Raw genomic sequence first — 20,146 nt, 5'->3', positions numbered from 1 at the left:
TGTTTTAATGGGATCATAGTCTAGAATAAACCCTTCTCGATCCTCCGCCTGCCATAAATCACATAACCTTCATCACCCCACCACAGAGTAGATCCTAAATCCCTTCGCCTTTAGTCCTTGGTAGATCAGATCAGACCCCCTGTGTTTTTTTCTGCACTTCCACGCAGGTTTGCCAGGTTTTTAAAGGAGTCACATGATGCGATTTCAAGTTTTCCTTTCTCTTTGCAGTGTCACAAGCTGATTGTGCATAGATAAGATCCCTGTAGTTGTGAAGACTAAAGTCTCAAAACCAAAGATATTTTCTTAATCAAAGAATCTGCCACGCCCCCCACATGTCTACATCACTATGTGGAAATATTTGTGTAATGTCGCCCAAATGTTCATGCAAAGAAAGAAGGCGTGGTTTCAGTAACGCAGTTAGTGTTGAAGCAGTCATGTCAGGGAGATAGTGTGTGTATCTAGGTGAAGGCAAAATGACCTTATTTGGCCTTCTGAAAGTAGAAATTTAGAAATCTTTAAGATTACTTAAGTTACAACAGAACAGCAACACATTTTATGGACAACTGTTTCGTGAACCTAGAAGAGGAGGTAATTCTGACTTTGTTACAACAATCTGGAGTTTCCGAATCAGCTATTGTAAGAATGTTTTGTTATTAGTTTAAGTATTTGCTATTGACTGTTCAAATGCGCAGTTTTCTGGTGTTGCAACGCGATTGCATAGCATCTGTGCTAGGAAATTTGCATAAGGCGATCTGATTGGAGGACACCTGCATTGGCGCTTGAAAAGTTTAAAAGTTTTCAACTTCTGCCGTGATCAATGGACCCAACATGACGTGACGGACAGACAATTCATATCACCAACGCTTGAAGTTACTCCATTCAAAGTAAATAAGAGGCATTGACCCCGACGCCCGTGTGATTGGGCTTTTAACCGACAGTGGCTTGTGTACTGCAAACACATACAAGCTTCATCGCTGTGTCTGTCACGCACATTTATTCCCCTTTTGGGCTTGAAGGAGTGCTTGCGGTGTTCAGTCAATCACAATGCACGGGTTCAGCTGTCAAATCAGAACAGACTGCGCTTGTTGGAAGGAGGGACTTTGTAGAAAACGAGAGGTGGGGCATAGAGGACCTACAATAATGTACAGTATTTTAAAAATAATGTGTTTTTTGAACATTAAATCATGTCAACAAATTCTGTTACACCAAATACACAAAATAAAAAAAACATCAAATCATCATATGACCCCTTTAAGTCAAAACTAGGCCAAACCTAGCCCAATCACGTTCCGGAGGTAAAATACATTGTTTTGTCTGGGTTCCTCTAGTAAAAATTAAAATTCCATGGACTAAATATTGCTTTATTGAAGTCACTTTTTCAACTCTTGACTACAAGTAGCCCAATTTCTTAGCAACTTGGCAACACTTCTTCCACCAGACCATAGACTGTCACGTGTGTGTCACAGAAATAAAATACGTAAATAGAACATCAATTATTGTGGAACACAAGTTGTCTCTTAGCAGTCATCGTGGGTAATAGATAATAAGTATTCAGTTTTAACTCTTAACTTCGTGTTTTTAATGGAAAAATAACCATAAATAAATTAAGCTTATCAGTATAATTATTAAATGAAAGTATCAGGAAAGTTTAATGAATATATTTAAACGTTAATGGCGTAGTAAACAAACGTCTGCGAAAACGTAAGGCATCTTCATATATGAATGTGACTAAAACGAGAGTCCAGTTTTTTGGGCCACAGGCGCCGCCTATCGACAGACAGGCCTATTATCTCATCTGATTGTACCCAGGGGGATCTATTTTGAGTGATGCACATGTTGTGAAAGCTTTGGTGCACCCTTAAAGTGTTCCGACTAGGTGCAGACGTGCTGCATTTCTTTTACTGTCTAGGCTATATTAACTTAATTATATATCGTAACAGTAGTTATATAATAAAATAAATAAAATAAAAAGAGAGAAAGGGAAGATTTTTTTGATCTTCAAATGCATTTACAATAGCATAAAGCCATATGTGATTGTAAAACAATAACACACAGTGGGAGGGGATGTGACTTTGCACATGGTCATGTTTGTTAAACTTTTATTTTGTTCATTTGAGATGTCATTTTTGTTCTATATGTCTCTTGAATTTTAAGTACATACGTGAATAAATGAAAATGATAGAAATCCATCTAATTTAGTACAGCATATAAATCATACTTTAATTCATATTTTAAAAATAATATATAGAGAGAGAGAAGATGTATTGTGGAAGATTTTTATTGTCAGAGCAATAAACAATAATTAATTTAACATTTTAAAACAATAAAAACTACAAATAACGTGGTTTAACAGACACAACCTTTGTGTAAAACAGAGCAAACTTTTTTTTTTTAATTGTTATTACTTCATAATGAACTGTGACTCTTTGTGAACGCATCAGGTGTTAGATCAGGCTGCAGTCATATGACACACTGAGTGTCTCACTTCCTTAAACTTTCTCAGTTCATCTCATCGTGTGCGCTGCAGTTCTCCACCCACGGCTGCTTGACTCTGTGTTCCCAGGCTTCCAGACCTCGGGTTCGGTCTGGTGTTGGTCTCATGGCGAGCGCGCGGGTCGGTCAGTGGAGGTCCAGCGCGCGGATCGTGTCCTGTGTACTCGTCGCGCTCCTCACCTGTACGCTCAGGTGTTCAGAAGGCGTCAAACTGAGCAACATCATCCTCATTCTCACCGACGACCAGGATGTGGAGATGGGGGGAATGGTAAGTGTACAAAGTTAGACTACAAATACTTTTTTATTTTCTTGCACCAGTATCACGTTTGCACAACTTAATACAGTGGTTTCAGATGGTTTTAGATACTAAAATGTATGCACCATAATGTTGATATTTTATTGTCCACACACACACACACACACACACACACACACACACACACACACACACACACACACACACACACACACACTAGTACTATGCATGTATATATTTTCACCTCTTATTCAAACAGAACATATTTATGAAATTATATAGTTGATGCAAGGCTATGAAGGCTATTATAGGATTTCTTGTTTACATTTTATCCTGAAAATCAAGCACATTTAATTTCCTAATTCTCATTCTGATGCAAAAATCTAGTAAATTATGTTAAATATGTATCATGCTGACCCTAGCATTCTCTATTCTTTTTCTATTCTATCTTCGTTTTTCTTTATTTATATATAATAAAAAAAAACTACATTGCTATGTACTGCATCAGGCTAACTGTTGCTTTTTCACAGCACTTTCATATTATTGCTCTTTTGTTGGTTTTGATTGCTTCTATTTTCCTCATTTGTAAGGCACTTTGGATAAAAGCATGTCCTAAATGTAAATGTAAATTTATAAAAATTCAAAAGTATTTACACATTGTAGCATTTGTTGTAAAAGGTGATTTTGCATACATCTTTTCTGCATATGTGTGTGTGTGTGTGTGTGTATTTAAATTCAAAACAAAAGTATTTATACATGGAAGCATTTATTGTACTGTTCAATTTTATTGAAGCAGCTGTTGTTTTAAGAATCAATTTCAGGAACAAGTCATTAGACAAAAATCAGTGTGTGAAATCATACATCCTGATGACTTTGTAGTTGTTACAGATGACAAACCGATGACTATATCCATCACATTTAGTGTTTTTTTTTTCTTCCAAAGACACCCATGAAGAAGACCAAAGAACTGATCGGTGATGCTGGTGTAACTTTCTCCAATGCTGTGAGTGTTCAACCATAAATCAAAGACCTGAATGATTCTGACCAAATATCACAAGTTTCTCCTTTCCTGTTGTGTTTAGTTCACTGCCACCCCTCTGTGCTGTCCCAGTCGCAGCAGCATCCTCACTGGTAAATATCCACACAATCATTTGGTCCGAAATAACTCAATTTCTGGAAACTGCAGCAGCACGGCGTGGCAGAAGGAGGCCGAGCCTTTTGCCTTTCCGGTTTACCTCAATAAGCTGCGCTACCAAACCTTCTATGGCGGGAAATACCTGAATCAGGTCAGCTTTTGAGCCGCCTGGTGCTCCATGCATCACTGACCTATTTGCATGGTGTTCATTTTATAAATTTGTGTACAATGTTTAAATATTTGCAATCTTTCAAATGTCTGAAGTGTTCTAACCCAACAGGTTTGAGAAGTTTGAAATAGTGCTAATGTTTATGTTCCTTTTCAGTTACTTTCCAGTTCTGGTTACTTCAAATTCAAGAATACAACAGAACAGAATAGAATAGAATTTTGTGTGTGTTTTCTGATTTTATATATTCATTTGCATTAAAGAAATGACAACTAGTTGATGAAAATGTGCTTAATTGTCATAAAAAAATAATGTTGCAATGCAAAAAATCTTGGGGTTGGGGAAAGGATGCAAATTTCTGAAGTACACGATTATATCTATCTATCTATCTATCTATCTATCTATCTATCTATCTATCTATCTATCTATCTATCTATCTATCTATCTATCTAATCAATTTTTTCATATACATTTAATCCCCTAAATTCTGATTATTATGTACTATATAGAAATGTACTATAATACAATCATTTATTTACTAATTTTATTTCAATCAGCAGTAGTACAACAAATGCTACCATGTATAAATATTTTGCAATCTAAATAATATGTATTTGTGTAATTTCTGTAATTTTTTTGCATTATTTGAATGAAATATTGGGAGATTAAAGGTACTTTTTTTTTAAATGTCTAAAAATAGCTTTCATTTCATCAACAAAATATAGTTTCTTATATATATATATATATATATATATATATATATATATATATATATATATATATATATATATAATAGCATGTTTGAAGTAGATGGATAATATGACTGGCATGTTCTTGACTGGTTTGATGAGATCCTCCCAGTCACTGTTTTCCTCTTACAGCTCTCATGAATCCCTCTCTGTGTTCTCAGTATGGAAGTAAAGACGCAGGTGGTGTGGCTCATGTGCCTCCTGGCTGGGACCAATGGCATGCACTGGTAAGTCATGAACAGACGCAGCATTCCCTTTTACCTTGAGATCACCAGGGAAAAGCTGTATGTGCTGAAATATATCCTTTACTTCCCTTATCCGAGTATGTCAGTCACCTATAGACAGGATTTCATGCAGAATGCATGGTTTAGTAGGGTCATGTGATGTGGTCTCATTACAACCTGCACTGCAAAGGCAGATCTGGTTTTTAACCATTTTAATTTATCTTTTACTGATGGTTTCATGGGAAATATTTAATTTTGTAGTATAATCTAACAGTGTTTTGGTTTTGTTTATCTCCACAGGTGGGAAACTCTAAATATTACAATTACACACTGTCTGTAAATGGAAAAGAGGAAAAGCATGGAGACAACTATGAGAAGGACTATCTCACAGACCTAGTTGTAAGTTTTTGATGCTTTTAAAGTGTAGAATCAACATTAAAAAAAATTTTTTTTAACCAATTTTACTTCCATAATGTGATGCACTTCTGGGTTGAAAAATTTACAAATCTCATAAACGTATATTTTATTCACAATAGAATATAGATAACATATCACATGTTGAAAGTGAGACATTTTTGAAATGTCATACCAAATATTGGCTCATTTTGGATTTCATGAGAGTTACACAGTCCAAAAAAGTTGGGACAGGTAGCAATAAGAGGCCGGAAAAGTTCAATGTAAATATAAGGAACAGCTGGAGGACCAATTTGCAACTTTTTAGGTCAATGGGCTAGTTGCATATCTCTGCCATCTTGGATTTCCAGTGTTGTGCCCAATTTCGACCCCCTGCCGAATTATTACCCTCCTAGTATTGGTAGATTTAGGAGTAGGTGTGGGGGAGGGGTTAGGATTAGGGGTTGGGTTAGGATTAGGCAATCAGTTAGCGATTTAAACAAGGGGGGTAATAATTTGGCAGGGGGTCGAAATTGGGCACAACAGCTTTATTTTTCTCTTGATTACACCGGAAGTAAGTATGCATACACTCGCATCGCTGAAGCTCACCGGCGCCATCTTGTGCATCGAGCCCATTTGCAACATGATTGGGTATAAAAAGAGCCTCTCAGAGTGGCAGTGTCTCTTAGACGTCAAGATGGGCAGAGGATCACCAATTCCCCAAATACTCAGTTGAAAAATAGTGGAGTTTGAAGTTATCATCATCTAAAGTGCATAATATCATCCAAAGATTCAAAGAATCTGGAACAATCTCTGTGCATAAGGGTCAAGACTGGAAAACCATACTGGATGCCTGTGATCTTCGGGCCCTTAGACAACACTGCATCACACACAGGAATGATACTGTAATGGAAATCACAACATAGGCTCAGGAATACTTCCAGAAAACATTGTCGGTGAACACAATCCACCGTGCCATTCGCCGTTGCCAGCTAAAACTCTATAGAAAAAAAAGAAGCCATATCTAAACATGATCCAGAAGCCATATCTAAACATGATCCAGAAGCACAGGCGTTTTCTCTGGGCCAAGGCTCATTTAAAATGGACTGTGGCAAAGTGGAAAACTGTTCTGTGGTCAGACGAATCAAAACTTGAAGTTCTTTTGGGATAACTGGGAGGCCATGTCATCCTGACTAAAGAGGACAAGGACAACCCAAGTTATTAACAGTGCTCAGTTCAGAAGCCTGCATCTCTGATGGTATGGGGTTGTCTGAGTGCGTGTGGCATGGGCAGCTTACACATCTGGAAAGGCACCATCAATGCTGAAAAGTATATCCAAGTTCTAGAACAACATACGCTCCCATCCAGACGCCGTCTCTTTAAGAGAAGACCTTGTCTTTTCCAACATGACAATCCCAGACCACAAACTGTATCAGTTACAACATAATAACTGTGTAGAAGAAGGATCCGGGTACTGAAATGGCCAGCCTGCAGTCCAGATCTTTCACCCATAGAAAACATTTGGTGCATCATAGAGGGAGATGTGACAAAGAAGACTTAAGACAGTTGAGCAATTATAAGCCTGTATTAGGCAAGAATGGAACAACATTCCTATCGCTAAACTTGATCAACCTGTCTCCTCAGTCCCCAGATGTTTGCAGACTGTTATAAAAAGAAGAGGGGATGCCACACAGTGGTAAACATGGCCTTGTCCCAACTTTTTTGAGATGTGTTGATACCATGAAATTTAAAATCAACTTATTTTTCAATTAAAAGGATACATTTTCTTAGTTTAAACATTTGATATGTCATCTATGTTGTATTCTGAATAAAATATTGAAATTTGAAACGTCCACATCATTGCATTCTGTTTTTATTTTATTTTGAATAAGTAGCCCTGATTAATACTTCGGGAATGTGTATTAGGATAGTAAATAAAGAAATTTGACTTTACGTTGGAGCATGTCATGTCACATTAAATCAATCATTCATTTTTTAGGGGCGTCAACTGTCACTCAGTTTTTGCAAGCATTTACTTCATGCTAAGTGCGACAGTCAATGAATTTGCTTCATCACCTGCTAAACTTGTTTTACATTGGAAATTCATCAGTTAACAAAATGTGGTTATAATCTCTGTTTTAGAACAAGAAACAATCTGTTCGCCTCATGACTAACTGAGAAGCCACTGTGTAACTCTGAATGTCAGAATGTGCCTCCACACGTCAGCCTGTCCACTCAGCAGTGTGTAATGCAGTTTCTGTGGGACGCATGACTGGACTGCTTGATATCTGAAACCTTGGAAGCAATCTTGCGTCACCAAACCGCTGCTCTGTTATTATTTAAGTGAGGGCAGGTGTTACGGAAACAGATTAACACTAGTCCTAAATTAAACCCCACTCGCAATGGTTGTTTTTCCATTGATAAGCCCTTTAAATCTGGAGCTGTGTGAATGCTGTTTGGTTGCCTGAAGGTTTAAAAAAATATTTTACATGTATGTTGATTCTCTAGTTAAACCAGTCGCTGCATTTCCTGGAGGAGCGGAGCCCCAATCACCCGTTTTTCATGATGTTGTGTCCGCCGTCTCCTCACTCGCCGTGGACTGCCGCCCCTCAGTATCAGCAGTCCTTCAGCGACGTCAAAGCACCACATGACGGCAGCTTCAACATGCCTGGAAAGGTTCAGCTCTCGGTTTCATCCTTAATGACATCTGACAGATTATGAGGAAGTACTGCAGGTGTAAACCATGAGTTTGGTTGGCTTTCCACAAGATTTGAAACTTCAAGAAACCAAATCTAAAATAATTAGATTAAAATTATTTTTTTATCTAATAAAAAAAGAAGAAGAAAAAAAAAATATATATATATATATATATATATATATATATATATATATATATATATATATATATATATATATATATATATATCGATTAAATTTTACATAAGCATAGAAGTTTTTTTAGATTCATGATATATTTTAAAATTAGTTCTTAGAATTTTCGTTAAATAAATAGCCAAAATACCAGTCAGTGAGTTTTTCTATATATATATATATATATATATATATATAATTTTACATATTATTATTATTATATATGTTGTCAATACCCACCACATTTGCATGGTTGCCAATGGTCTCTGCCAGTGTTTCGAGAATCAAAGCAAAAAGACTGGGGACAACCCTGTCTAGTTCCACCGTTCAGATTAAAGGGAAGAGAACGCATGCCATTTGTCAAAATAGAAGCTTGTCTTCCAGACTAAATCACCATAAAACCTCAAATAGGTACGTCCACTGTACGCAATCAAATGCTTTTGCATTTCATGTAAGCGAACGATTGATCACGAACAAAATCAGTCTGGTCTTCATTGATTAAAGAGAGCAAGGATGTCTCTAAGTGTCTAGTTAAAACCTTAGAATTTTTCTATCTGTGCTAAAGGGGTCATCGGATGCCCATTTTCCACAAGCTGATATGATTTTTTTGAGTCTTAATGAAAAGTCTGTAACATAGTTTTATCAATGGTAGTGTAAAAAACACCTTTTTACAGTCAAAAACAGCTCTTTTCAGAGCAAGCCGTTTTGTAGCATTTTCCTTTAAATGTTAATGAGCTCTGCTGACCCCGCCCCTCTCTTCCCAGCCGCTTTCTGGGGGACTGTTTACTTTAACTGCATTCAATGTGAAACTTGCTAATTAGAACATTATTAGTAAAGGAGATTTGCAAAGATTCATTAAAAAAACCTTATTATACTCACTTTTTCTGTTGGTGAAGCTGGATCTCGAATAATCTGTGAGAACATAGATGCATTTATTTAGATCGTTACCCCTTTCTCAAATCAAGCCAATCTCAAGTCACACAGACTTGGCTTGATTTGAGATAGGGGTAAAGATTTTAGTAGATTAATTAATAAATAAATTTTTTTATCAACTTTATTAAAAACTTTATGGTGGATTTTTATTATTATAGGGTGGTTTATTAGATCCTGTTTCTCCGATTTTAGGATAAACATTGGTTACTACGGCAGCCTGCAAATCCAATGCTAAACAGCTCCATTGAGTACCTTGATAACGCTTACCGCAGGAGGTACACAAATACAGATTTCATACAAATTTCTATCAAATAAATCTTTCTATTGAGATATGTGTGTTTAATATCTCTGATAGATGGCAGACGCTTCTGTCAGTGGACGACATGGTGGAGCAGCTGATTAATAAACTGGATTCAATAAAGGAGTTGAACAACACATACATCTTCTACACGTCTGATCATGGCTATCACACCGGTGTGTCCTCTGTCTCCACAGTTTGATTGACCTGTTGTCACCTAAATTGATAACAGCTTATTTTTCGTTCAATTTCAGGCCAGTTCTCATTGCCTATTGACAAGAGACAGCTTTATGAGTTTGATATTCGCATCCCTCTCTTGGTTCGGGGTCCAGGAATCAAACCTAAACAAACACTTCAGGTTAGAGGACTGATTTAGTGAAAATGTCTAAATATATTGTTCTATGACTGTAAATAATCGCTAACATCTGTTTGCCTATCTTCTAGTCTCCAGTGCTGAATATAGATCTTTCTATGACTATCCTGGACATCGCAGGAGTAAATCTCTCCACCGTCAGCATGGATGGACAGTCTTTCCTGCCACAGATGGTGAGTGTGTCATGATTTGTGACTTTTTTTTTCATGCCGTTTTACATATTTGGATGTATTTTTCTACCTCAGTGTAGTATTAATGTATGCATTGTAGCGAAGTAGCAAAAACAGTACTCTTCAGTACATTTGAAAGAAATAAATACTTTTTAAAGCAGGAATGCATTACATTGATTGAAAGTGACAGAAAATACATTTATAATGTACAGAAAAGATTTAAATTTTTTAACACATGCTGTTGTTTTGAATTGTCTATTTATCAAAAAAAAAAAAAACCTGAATTAAACAAAGTATCCCAATTTCTTCAAAAAATATAAAGCAAGAACAACTGCTTTTCCAACTTATGATGATAATCAGAAATGTCAGCAAATCAGCATATTAGAATGATTTCTGAAGGTAATATTTTCTGCATTTTAGTGTTCATGCTAATTTTCATTTTGAAGAAAAATTGTGTCCTTCTCTTTTTTGCATTACAGCAATGAGAATAATGAAGATTGCATGAATGAGAATTCTACCAATCAATGAGTTTTCTCTGATGTTACAATGAAAGAAAGTCTTCTCTCTGTCTTTTGCTTCTAATATTCTCATGAAGGCACCATCGTTGCGCAACGGCACCGAACGGCCCTTCTTTCTGATTGAATACACAGGGGAGGGTAATTCGTCTGAAGATCCCAGCTGCCCTAAACTTGGCCCTGGACTAGCTGTAAGTGTTTCAGGAATCATTTACTATACTCTATACTTTCCATTGATGGTTACATGAAGAGCCTTTTACATCCATGAAATCTTTCAATTGTGCAAAAGGTTCTTTATAGTGAAAAAAAGTTATTTTGATTATCAAAATGTTCCTCACACTAAGAAAACTGATCACTGAAAGATTCTTTTGGAACCAAAAATTTTTCTATGGCATTGATGCATTTGCATTTTTAGGAATGCTTCCCAGACTGCGTATGTGAAGACGCCTTCAACAACACATACGCCTGCGTCAGGACTCTGAAGGATGCAAACCTGCAGTACTGCGAGTTCGCAGACAACGAGGTGAGCACATGTCAGTCAGGTGGGCAGTTGTGGAGCAGACTTTATGATGAACCTCTATGAATTTCCCCTGTGATCCCCTTCAGTCGTTCGTAGAGGTGTACAACCTGACGTCAGATCCCCATCAGCTGGAGAACATCGTGAAGAAGGTCGATCCTGCGCTTCTGCAGATCATGAACCAAAGGCTGATCAAGCTGGAGTCCTGCACAGGCGACAGCTGTCGAAACGTCAAATAAGACTGTGCCAGAGGGCGGGCCGGACCCCAGCTCCAGCAGTGAACGCTAAGTTTAGTAATGTGAAGATTTATCAGGGTGTTGACTTGCACACATCTCTCCACCGAAATTCTTAAAGAGATAGTTCTTTCCTATCAGTATTTACTCACTCTTATTACTACTATACAATGAAACTGATGACATTAAGGTGAGTAAATATTTACAGAAATGTTATATTTGGCACGAACTCTCCCTTGAATTCTTATCTGGGAAGTCACACACACTTCCCTCCTTAAGATGTGAATGTATCTACCGCGTGATTCTAGTTCATATGCTGTCATACAGCTACATGAACAGTTTCTAAGGGCTTGAACTAGTTCGACTGAAGGTTACTTGTCGTCAGTCTTGCCTTACTTCCTACTCCTTATTTGTTTCAGCACTTTTATGAATGTTTAATTCAAGTCTTGTCATGATTTGCGAAATATACTAGCATCAAAACATTCACCCCTAGCATTTTAAGAGTCGTTTTTCTGTTTGACCTTTATTCTCAGTTATGCATGGTTGTTTTATTTAAATTTTTCATACTGTGAATTGAACCTTATGTATCCATAACTGCAAATGCTCACGTGCCTCAGTGGAAATCCTGTTCTGATCTTATTTTTTTTTAATTTAAAGGGAAAGGTCTGATATTTAAGGGAAATTTGCCAATTTTGATTGTTGTGCTTTTATATGATACAAATGTTTCATTTTGAAGAATCAATAAATTTATGGGGGAAAAAAAGACTTTGCAGTGTCCACTTAATGCAAATTCTGTTCATTCTTAAGGATTCTAGTATTTATTTTAATGTATGGTTCTGATTGAAAGTCATCTAGACTGATTAAATTAAGAAACTGAGCATAATGAACTTGTATAATATTCTTAATATATAGCCACCATTATTAATGACTGAATTAAATAAAGTGATTTTAATCCTCAGGTCAGTTTCTAACGTACATAATGTCAAATGAATTTAAAATAAAAATGCAGTATACATAATTTACTGCATTAAATCAAAACATTTTTTATTAACAACAAAAACCTAATGCAAGAAGTAGGGTCATACATTTACTTTTCCATTAAGGAGCAATATTAACCCCCTGGGATTTATTTCCGGGGCATTCTCCCTTTTGTAATTAGAATTACCTTATTGTATTTTTTATTATAAATAATTAATTCAATCAATCACCTATTTTCTTCTTTATAGCCGGTGACTAATCCAAGCACCACATTCATATTTGCATCAAACCTCTATTAATTTCCAATCATGGCATGAAGTAATAAAGAAATATTTTTATCTTTACAAACACACACAGTCCAAGACCCCTTCACGTCACCATTGTGTGGATATTTTTTACTAATGATTACCCAAATAAATAAAAAAAAACATTTCTTAAGCTTCTCCCTTTAATAGCAGTTTTCTAAACACAGAACACATGGCCTCAGAGATATTTATAGACGACTTTTTCTTCTACCGTCTGCATCTCGATTTTAACCGGACATTTGTAGAAATGTGAGAGCAGCTCCTCTGTGTAACCAATGAGAAAGTAGAATTTCGACGGTAAGAGTTTCTGTATCATCACCGCACAGATGACCAGGAGGTTTCCTCTGCGTTTGATCACCACCTCATCCGCTAAACAGCCATGAAACGTGCCGTACATGAAGCGTCTGATGAAGACATCCTCTACTACACGCTCCGCCGCTCCATCTTCACCCTGAAGATTACCTGCGGGACGAGGAAGTGTATTAAGGAATGGTATTTGGGTGTTAACAGATACTTCAGGTAACTGGATCACCAGCCCTTATAGTGTCAGTAATCAGTAATGTTGGGAATCCAACCGGATCTTTATACAAAGATTGGGACTTACTGGTGTGTTGTGAGAGCCAGCCTTTCCTGTGGCCGATGTGATGAGGGTGATACGCCTGCTCATAAGTCACTGACTTGTCTCCTTTACCCACTCGAATACGAGCTGCACGGTTCTGTTAGAGAGGAGACAGATCGTCTGGGTTAAAAATGCAGATGAAAAATACTGATTCTGCTGATACTGTAAGCATTCGAATCAGTTTCTGGCCTTCCATCATATGGTATTCAATTTGTCCAGGCACTGTTTTAATAGGATTTTGTCTACTACTATGACATATTGCAATGAATGTTGATGGTCCGATGTGGAATTAATTTTGAAAACTACAAATTCAAGTAAAATTTTTGACCAACAGATCTTGTGGTGTTCCTGAAATTTAAAGCGTAAAATTTTACGTAAACTCTTCAAACTTATAAATAATAGCTTTGCAATCCTGTACGCAGATTTAACTGTAATATTGATATTTTTTGTACAGTTAATGCTATACATGTAGAAATGTGCTTTTATTTATTCTGGGGTTTTGACATTTTTTTTTTTTTTTTTTTTTGTTGGTTTTCAGTGTTTTGGTTAAATGGCGCTAATATGCTGCATTATTTTGCAAAACGAATCAAAGAGACAGAAAATACATGCGTGCAATTAATAATTCGAATACAGCGCTGGTGGAATATGACAATATTTTAAACTAATAGAGTAAAACGAACGTAACGTTAATGTTTATAAATAAGATCTAAACTGATTGAAACACTGAATTTCACATACCTTCAAACAAGCTGCAGAGCAGTGAATGTTCCTGAAACATGCAGCAGAATTCAACTGGCTGCTCACAATCTAGGAAACAGAGAATATTTGATCAGTGACATTTACTTAAATCCTGATTTCCATACCACGTTATATTCAGGGCCAATAGCTATCTATATATCTATAAGACCGCTTCTACGTCAGTAACATAAAACATGCAAGAAGCTCTCGATCAGAAACGTGTTATTAGTTAGAATAGCAAAAAAATCTAAGTAAATCTTACCGACAGCAATTTTGTCTGTCTGACCAAGGACGTCGCCATGTTTTTGTTCATTAACTGCACACGGCCCTCAGCCGTCAAGAGCGCATTACTGCCAACTGCTGCACGGGAGAGACATTGCCGTGTTACCCGAGTACCCTGATCTGCAGAGACCTATACTCACAGGCCGGTTGGTGGCGGTAGTGCACCAAAAGTTGTCTCGCGAAGCGCCATAAAACTCCATTAGAAGAAGAAAAAGGAAGTGCAGCTGCTCTTAAAGGATCAGTTGTTGCACTGCTGTTGCTTTACGTTTGTTTTCAAACAACAAGCCTCGAAATTAAACCGCTTTTTACTCAGATTTGATCCCGCTGAGCTGCTCAGCCATGTCTTCACCGGTGGAAATGACCGAGCTGTATGATAACGCGCTGTTAGGGATCCTGCAGCATGTTGGAAACATTCAGAATTTCCTGCAGGTTTATTTCGGGTTCCTCTACAGAAAGACGGACTTCTACCGCCTCCTCAGCGGCCCACAGGACCGCATGGGCTTCCCGCCCGGAGTGGCTGAACAAATGGCGTTCAAGGTAACGTACTGACTGACTTTAGCTTTAATCTGTTAAACTCACTGGATAGAAAGAAGTATCATCAGCTGAGACAAACATGGGGAAAAGTGACGTCACGTGACAGCTGCAATTTGTGCTCTGCATTTATCCCATCCGATTACACACACACACACACACACACACACATACAGCTACTGAATGATTATTATATTCATGTAACGTTACTGTGATATTTGCATATTTCAAATAGTACCATGGTACTACTGTCTTGGTACTAGTTCAAAATAATTAATTTAATTATTATTATAAGTAATTTACATAATTGATATTATTAATTCTATACCACTTTATAATTGCTGTGACAGTGTCTTATTAATTAAAAAAATGAAATTTAAATATTTAAGTTATATATATATATATATACACAAATACATGCATACAGGTGCTGGTCATATAATTAGAATATCATCAAAAAGTTGATTTATTTAATTCCATTCAAAAAGTGAAACGTGTATATTCATTCATTACACACATACTGATATATTTCAAATGTTTATTACAAATGTATATATGAATATTGTGAAAAGGTTCAATATTAGAGACATCTGGTGCCACACTCTAATAAGCTAATTAACTAAAAACGCCAGCAAAGGCCTTTAAATGATCTCTCAGTCTAGTTCTGTTGGCTACACAATCATGGGGAAGACTGCTGACTTGACAGTTGTCCAAAAGATGAATATTGACACCTTGCACAAGGAGGGCTGAGTACCTGTGTGTGTGTGTGTGTGTGTGTGTATATATATATATATATATATATGTGGGTGTGTGTGTGTATATTTCATTACGCAACTTTATAGTTGCTGTTATAAGAATCTATTGAATTTACTGTAAGTGTATTTTCTGTCATTTTCTTCCATCAGACGTTTAAGTTATTTGAGAATCTTGCAGCGGAGGACAGAGAGAGGGCAGCGAGGCTGGCAGAGGAGAAGAAAGCCACTCCTCCTGCAGTACAGGAGCTGGAGGTTCGATCAGAACAGGAGGCTGAAGCTCCTGTGGAGGAGAAGAGGAGCACAGAAGAGCCCACAGCTGTCCTGGCTCCATCAGCACAGAGCACAGAGACACACGGAGAGACTCTGAGCAGCACCGCTGAACCAGCAGGAGCCGCAGCACCATCAAACTCTGATTCAAACAAAGCCAACATGTATGCATGACTTTTAGAGCATTTGCTCAAAAAACATGAATGTGGAAAGACACTACTGTTCAAAAGTTTGGGGTCAGTACGATAAAAAATGACAATTATAAAAATTACAAAAGATTTCTGTTTTAAAGAACAACAAAGCATAGTTTTGACAAAAATATGAGGCAGCACAGCTGTTTTTAACATTGATAATAGTACGAAATGTTTCATCAGCAGCAAATCAGAATGATCACGGATCATGTGACACTGAAGACTGGAGTAATGATGCTGAAAATTCTGCTTTGTATCACAGAAATAAATATTTTAAAATATATTCAAATAGAAAACGGTAATCATTTTTGACTATTTCAGTTTTTGTTGTATTTTTGATCAAAGAAATGCAGCCTTTGTGAGAGACTTCTTTCGAAAACATTTTAAAATCTTACCAACCTCAAACTTTTGTGCTATGTTTGGACCTAATAATGAGTTTGGTTTCACATTTCCAGCGGACAAGACTGCTTTCAGTCGAACGCAGACAGTTACAATGGTGCTGTTAGAGAAAAATACACCTGGTCGCAGGATTACACGGATGTGGAAGTTCGAGTGCATGTGCAGCCTAATATCGTTAAAGGCCGACAGGTGTGTGTATAACCTGCTGCCATATGATTTGATCAGTGTTGCTTTCTTACAGTTTGGCAGAATCTTCACTTCATTTCTGTTAAGTATTACTGCAATGCTAATTTGATAACAGTCTGCTTTCCGTTCCATCTTTGCGTGCAGGTGTCTGTGGATCTGCAGTCGGGGAGGGTCCGCGTGGCCTTGAACGAGGAAGGATCGCAGAAAGTCCTGATGGAGGGCGAATTCACACACAAAATTAACACAGAAGATTCCCTGTGGAGTCTGGAGCCTGGCCGCTGCGTTCTGGTACACAGTATTATTGGATGATGCATCCGAAATGATATATCTGCCTAATATTAGCTATTTTGAGTCATAATTTGCCCCTACTGTATACACAAATCGAGGCCTTAAAAAGGGCATAATGTTCATTGCATTAAATGTCCAAGTACAGTAAGTAAACATCCTTAAATCAAGAAATATTTGATATGAAAAAAAAACTTTTCTGAGATATTGAACAATATTAATTGAGTTTTTCAAATAATAAAAAATCTGTCACTGGGGTATAATAGTTTTCCTTGTGCAGTTTATTTTTAATACCCCTTAGGGCAAATATTTGATCAAATTCTCAGAAAAGACTTCTTATCTCATGTCATTTTGCAGCTTGGGTAAATGCATCTTGATTTATTAATCTTTAGACATTTGCACTGTAAAGCAAGACAACACTTTATATTTCATATTAAGTGATCTTAAAAATGTCTTAAATTTGGCTTCTTAACACCTGCAGAAACCCAATAGCAACCCTGTTTTGTTTACATCTTATTTGCTGTCATTAAATAGTTTCCTGTATACACTGTATTCTGTCTTTAGATACTCTATGGGATTGTTATTATTATTTGAATAATTTGAGGCAGTGTAAGCTGGATACAGGAGTTGTAGACGGTCATGATGGTCATTTGGACTTTTCCTCCAGCTGTCTCTCAGTAAAATCGGGGAGGTTTGGTGGAGCGCCGTGTTGAAGGGCGAGACTGAGATCGATGTGAACCAGATCAACCGGGAACGCTCTATGGCTACTGTAGATGAAGAGGAGCATGCTGTTCTGGACCGACTGTCATTTGATTACCACCAGAAACTCCAGGGGAAACCACAGAGCCATGAGATCGTGAGCAAACCGTGGAAATTGTTATTTTCTATGTTGCTTCATTACTGCTCTGGAATAGTTAGAATAGTTCATACAGAAATGAAAACTGCTAAAAATGTACTCACCCTTAGGCTTTCCGAGAAATGGATGAGTTTATTTCTTCATCAGATCAGATTTGGAGAAATGTAGCATTACATCCCTCGCTCACCAATGGATGCTCTGCAGTGAATGGGTGCCGTCAGAACAAAAGTCCAAACAGCTGAGCACAATTAATCCACTCCATCAGTTAATATCTTGTGAAGCGAAAAAATGCAAGTTTGTAAGAAACAAGTCCATCAAGATATTTTTACCTTAAAACCATTGCTTCTGGTTAAAACACTTGTCTTCAACACATTATATTGATTTCTCATGTAAAAACATTTACTCGTCTGAATCAGGAGAGAAATATGCACAGATCAAGCATGGTTTACAAAAAAACAGACCTGGATTTTGATATACATTTTTTTTAACTGGAGGAAGCATCATTATGGATAATTAACCATGTAAAGTTAATTAACCATGTCTTAATAAGTTGTAATGATTGAATCCTTTTTTACAAACTGCAGTTTTTCACTTCACAAGACATTAATTGATGGACTGGATTCATGTGGATTATTGTGATGTTTTTATCAGCTGTTTGGACTCTCATTCAACGGCACCCATTCACTGCAAATGATCCATTGCTGAGCAAGTGATGCAATGCATTTCTCATACATTTCTCCAAGTCTGTTCTGATGAAGAAACAAACTCATCTACATCTTGGATGGCCTGAAGGTGAATACACTCTCATCGAATTTTCATTTTGTGTGAATAATTCTTTATAAAGCTTTGGCACTTGTTTGCATGAGAAACTATCTGGATATTGTGTTGAAAAATGTTTTCCTTGGTTTTTTTTAGAAAGTCCATGAGATGCTGAAGACGGGCTGGAATGCTGAAGGATCTCCGTTTAAAGGCCAAGAGTTTGACCCCTCCATGTTCAACATCCCACCCAGCGCTGTCCAGTTTTAAGGTCACATGTCAGTGCCAGATGTAGAGTCAGCACTGTTACACACACACACGCGCACACACACATTGAAGTACAGTAATGGTGTCGGTTTCTTGCGGTTCTACAAAATGAACATCAACAGTGTTTGCTCTGCACATCTCATGCCAATATAACTGATTCGCTGACACTTTTTTTAAAAGATAATTTTAAATGTTTTATGAGTTGACTGAGGTTTTCTTTGGCCTCGTGTCTGTGATCTTACATTTGCTCAGTTACTGACTGTATTCAGGACTTACTGTTTGTTAGTATTCATTCTGTCTCAGTGATCTGCAATAGCAACGGTGAAACAAGGTTTCATCAGATATTTATTTAAGCAGATTGCTGGAGTTTTTCTTTCACTTGTCTCCATCATTTGCATCAGATATTTGTGCCTGAATCAAATAAAAACCTTTTGCAAATGTAATTTTTTTTTTTCTTATTTATTTTTTTTATATATTGCTGTCACACTGTATTGGATAACAAAATACTGGTACAAACACACTTTTCAAGCTAACCCTTTCATAAAAAATAAGTTTATTAAAATAATTAAACCCCAAAATGTTGGTCTGCTCTTTAGTTCACTCCACAAATTTTCTGTAGGGATCAGGTCAGAACTTTCATTTTGTGCTCATTGACCTTTTTTTTGTGTTGATTTTGATGATTGTTTTGGATGGTATATATAAAGTACAGACCAAAAGTTTGGACTCACCTTCTCATTCAAAGAGTTTTCTTTATTTTCATGACTATGAAAATTGTAGATTCACACTGAAGGCATCAAAACTATTAATTAACACATGTGGAATTATATATGGAATTATATACTTCACAAAAAAGTGTGAAACAACTGAAAATATATTGTAGGTTCTTCAAAGTAGCCACCTTTTGCTTTGATTGGATAATTACTCATAAGAAATGTTAGATTTTTGTAATGAAAGATCAAAAGGATTAACCATACAGATTTATTTTCAGAGTCTTCTTTGCTCGTATTTACCAAGAGTGCCAGGCATAGACTTGTGTCCTCTGTAGAGGATTTTATATTTGAGTGATTTCTCTGAAACCACATATTCAGGGCTTTTTAAAGATATCAAATGTTTGGAGGTTTGATCATAAACACTGCCTCCCCTTGGTCTTTAAATATGACTGATAATGACAGAATGATCAAATGTTGCACTCAAATGGAAATTTGATCATGTTTTATAATTATCATTTAAATCTGGCTAATTTTCAAATTGTTTGTCATAAATATATCAGAAAAATGTTACGGGTTTAAATTATGACTTTTTGTTACAAAACAGGGCATCGTTTTCTTACAGGTCTTCTGTAGAGGACACCAGGACATATAAATGGTCTGATGAAAAATTTAATGTTATTGTAGGTATTCATTTA

At 36.7% G+C, this 20,146-nt stretch overlaps 4 protein-coding genes across 10 annotated transcripts in view; 3 read left to right on the top strand and 1 right to left on the bottom strand.

Annotated features, from left to right (window-relative positions):
- Window positions 1-2,444: 2,444 nt before the first annotated feature.
- Window positions 2,445-12,091, top strand: LOC113054636 (N-acetylglucosamine-6-sulfatase-like). The gene is made up of 13 exons (XM_026220311.1): window positions 2,445-2,761; window positions 3,693-3,752; window positions 3,832-4,035; window positions 4,961-5,026; window positions 5,324-5,422; window positions 7,925-8,092; window positions 9,413-9,495; window positions 9,576-9,694; window positions 9,773-9,876; window positions 9,963-10,064; window positions 10,657-10,767; window positions 10,992-11,099; window positions 11,183-12,091. Exons 1-13 carry the CDS (start codon window positions 2,600-2,602, stop codon window positions 11,330-11,332), a joined length of 1,536 nt encoding a protein of 511 aa, XP_026076096.1. The 5' UTR covers window positions 2,445-2,599; the 3' UTR covers window positions 11,333-12,091.
- Window positions 12,092-12,344: 253 nt separating this feature from the next.
- On the bottom strand, window positions 12,345-14,385 carry LOC113054668 (28S ribosomal protein S24, mitochondrial-like). Its single transcript, XM_026220363.1, has 4 exons — window positions 14,229-14,385; window positions 13,967-14,035; window positions 13,214-13,325; window positions 12,345-13,071 (listed from the first exon to the last, which is right to left on the bottom strand). The coding sequence occupies exons 1-4, from the start codon at window positions 14,277-14,279 to the stop codon at window positions 12,788-12,790; spliced, it is 516 nt and encodes a 171-aa protein (XP_026076148.1). The 5' UTR covers window positions 14,280-14,385; the 3' UTR covers window positions 12,345-12,787.
- Window positions 14,386-14,454: 69 nt separating this feature from the next.
- LOC113054643 (nudC domain-containing protein 3-like) lies at window positions 14,455-19,184 on the top strand. Its single transcript, XM_026220332.1, has 6 exons — window positions 14,455-14,785; window positions 15,685-15,965; window positions 16,448-16,580; window positions 16,722-16,865; window positions 17,530-17,718; window positions 18,634-19,184. The coding sequence occupies exons 1-6, from the start codon at window positions 14,588-14,590 to the stop codon at window positions 18,742-18,744; spliced, it is 1,056 nt and encodes a 351-aa protein (XP_026076117.1). The 5' UTR covers window positions 14,455-14,587; the 3' UTR covers window positions 18,745-19,184.
- A 716-nt stretch (window positions 19,185-19,900) lies between these two features.
- The window catches only part of LOC113054639 (calcium/calmodulin-dependent protein kinase type II subunit beta-like), a 54,571-nt gene continuing 54,325 nt past the window's right edge, over window positions 19,901-20,146 (top strand). For 3 of the 7 annotated variants that reach the window (XM_026220322.1, XM_026220326.1, XM_026220323.1), the window contains exon 1: window positions 19,904-20,131. The gene's annotated coding sequence lies outside the window, so the exon portion shown is untranslated. Of the gene's footprint in view, window positions 20,132-20,146 lie in introns of all 7 variants that reach the window. The other 4 variants (XM_026220321.1, XM_026220324.1, XM_026220325.1 and 1 more) reach the window with 4 other exon arrangements.

This window comes from Carassius auratus, chromosome 35, assembly GCF_003368295.1.
Source record: "Carassius auratus strain Wakin chromosome 35, ASM336829v1, whole genome shotgun sequence".
NCBI lineage: Eukaryota > Metazoa > Chordata > Actinopteri > Cypriniformes > Cyprinidae > Carassius > Carassius auratus.
This window is presented reverse-complemented; position numbering and strand designations above follow the sequence as displayed.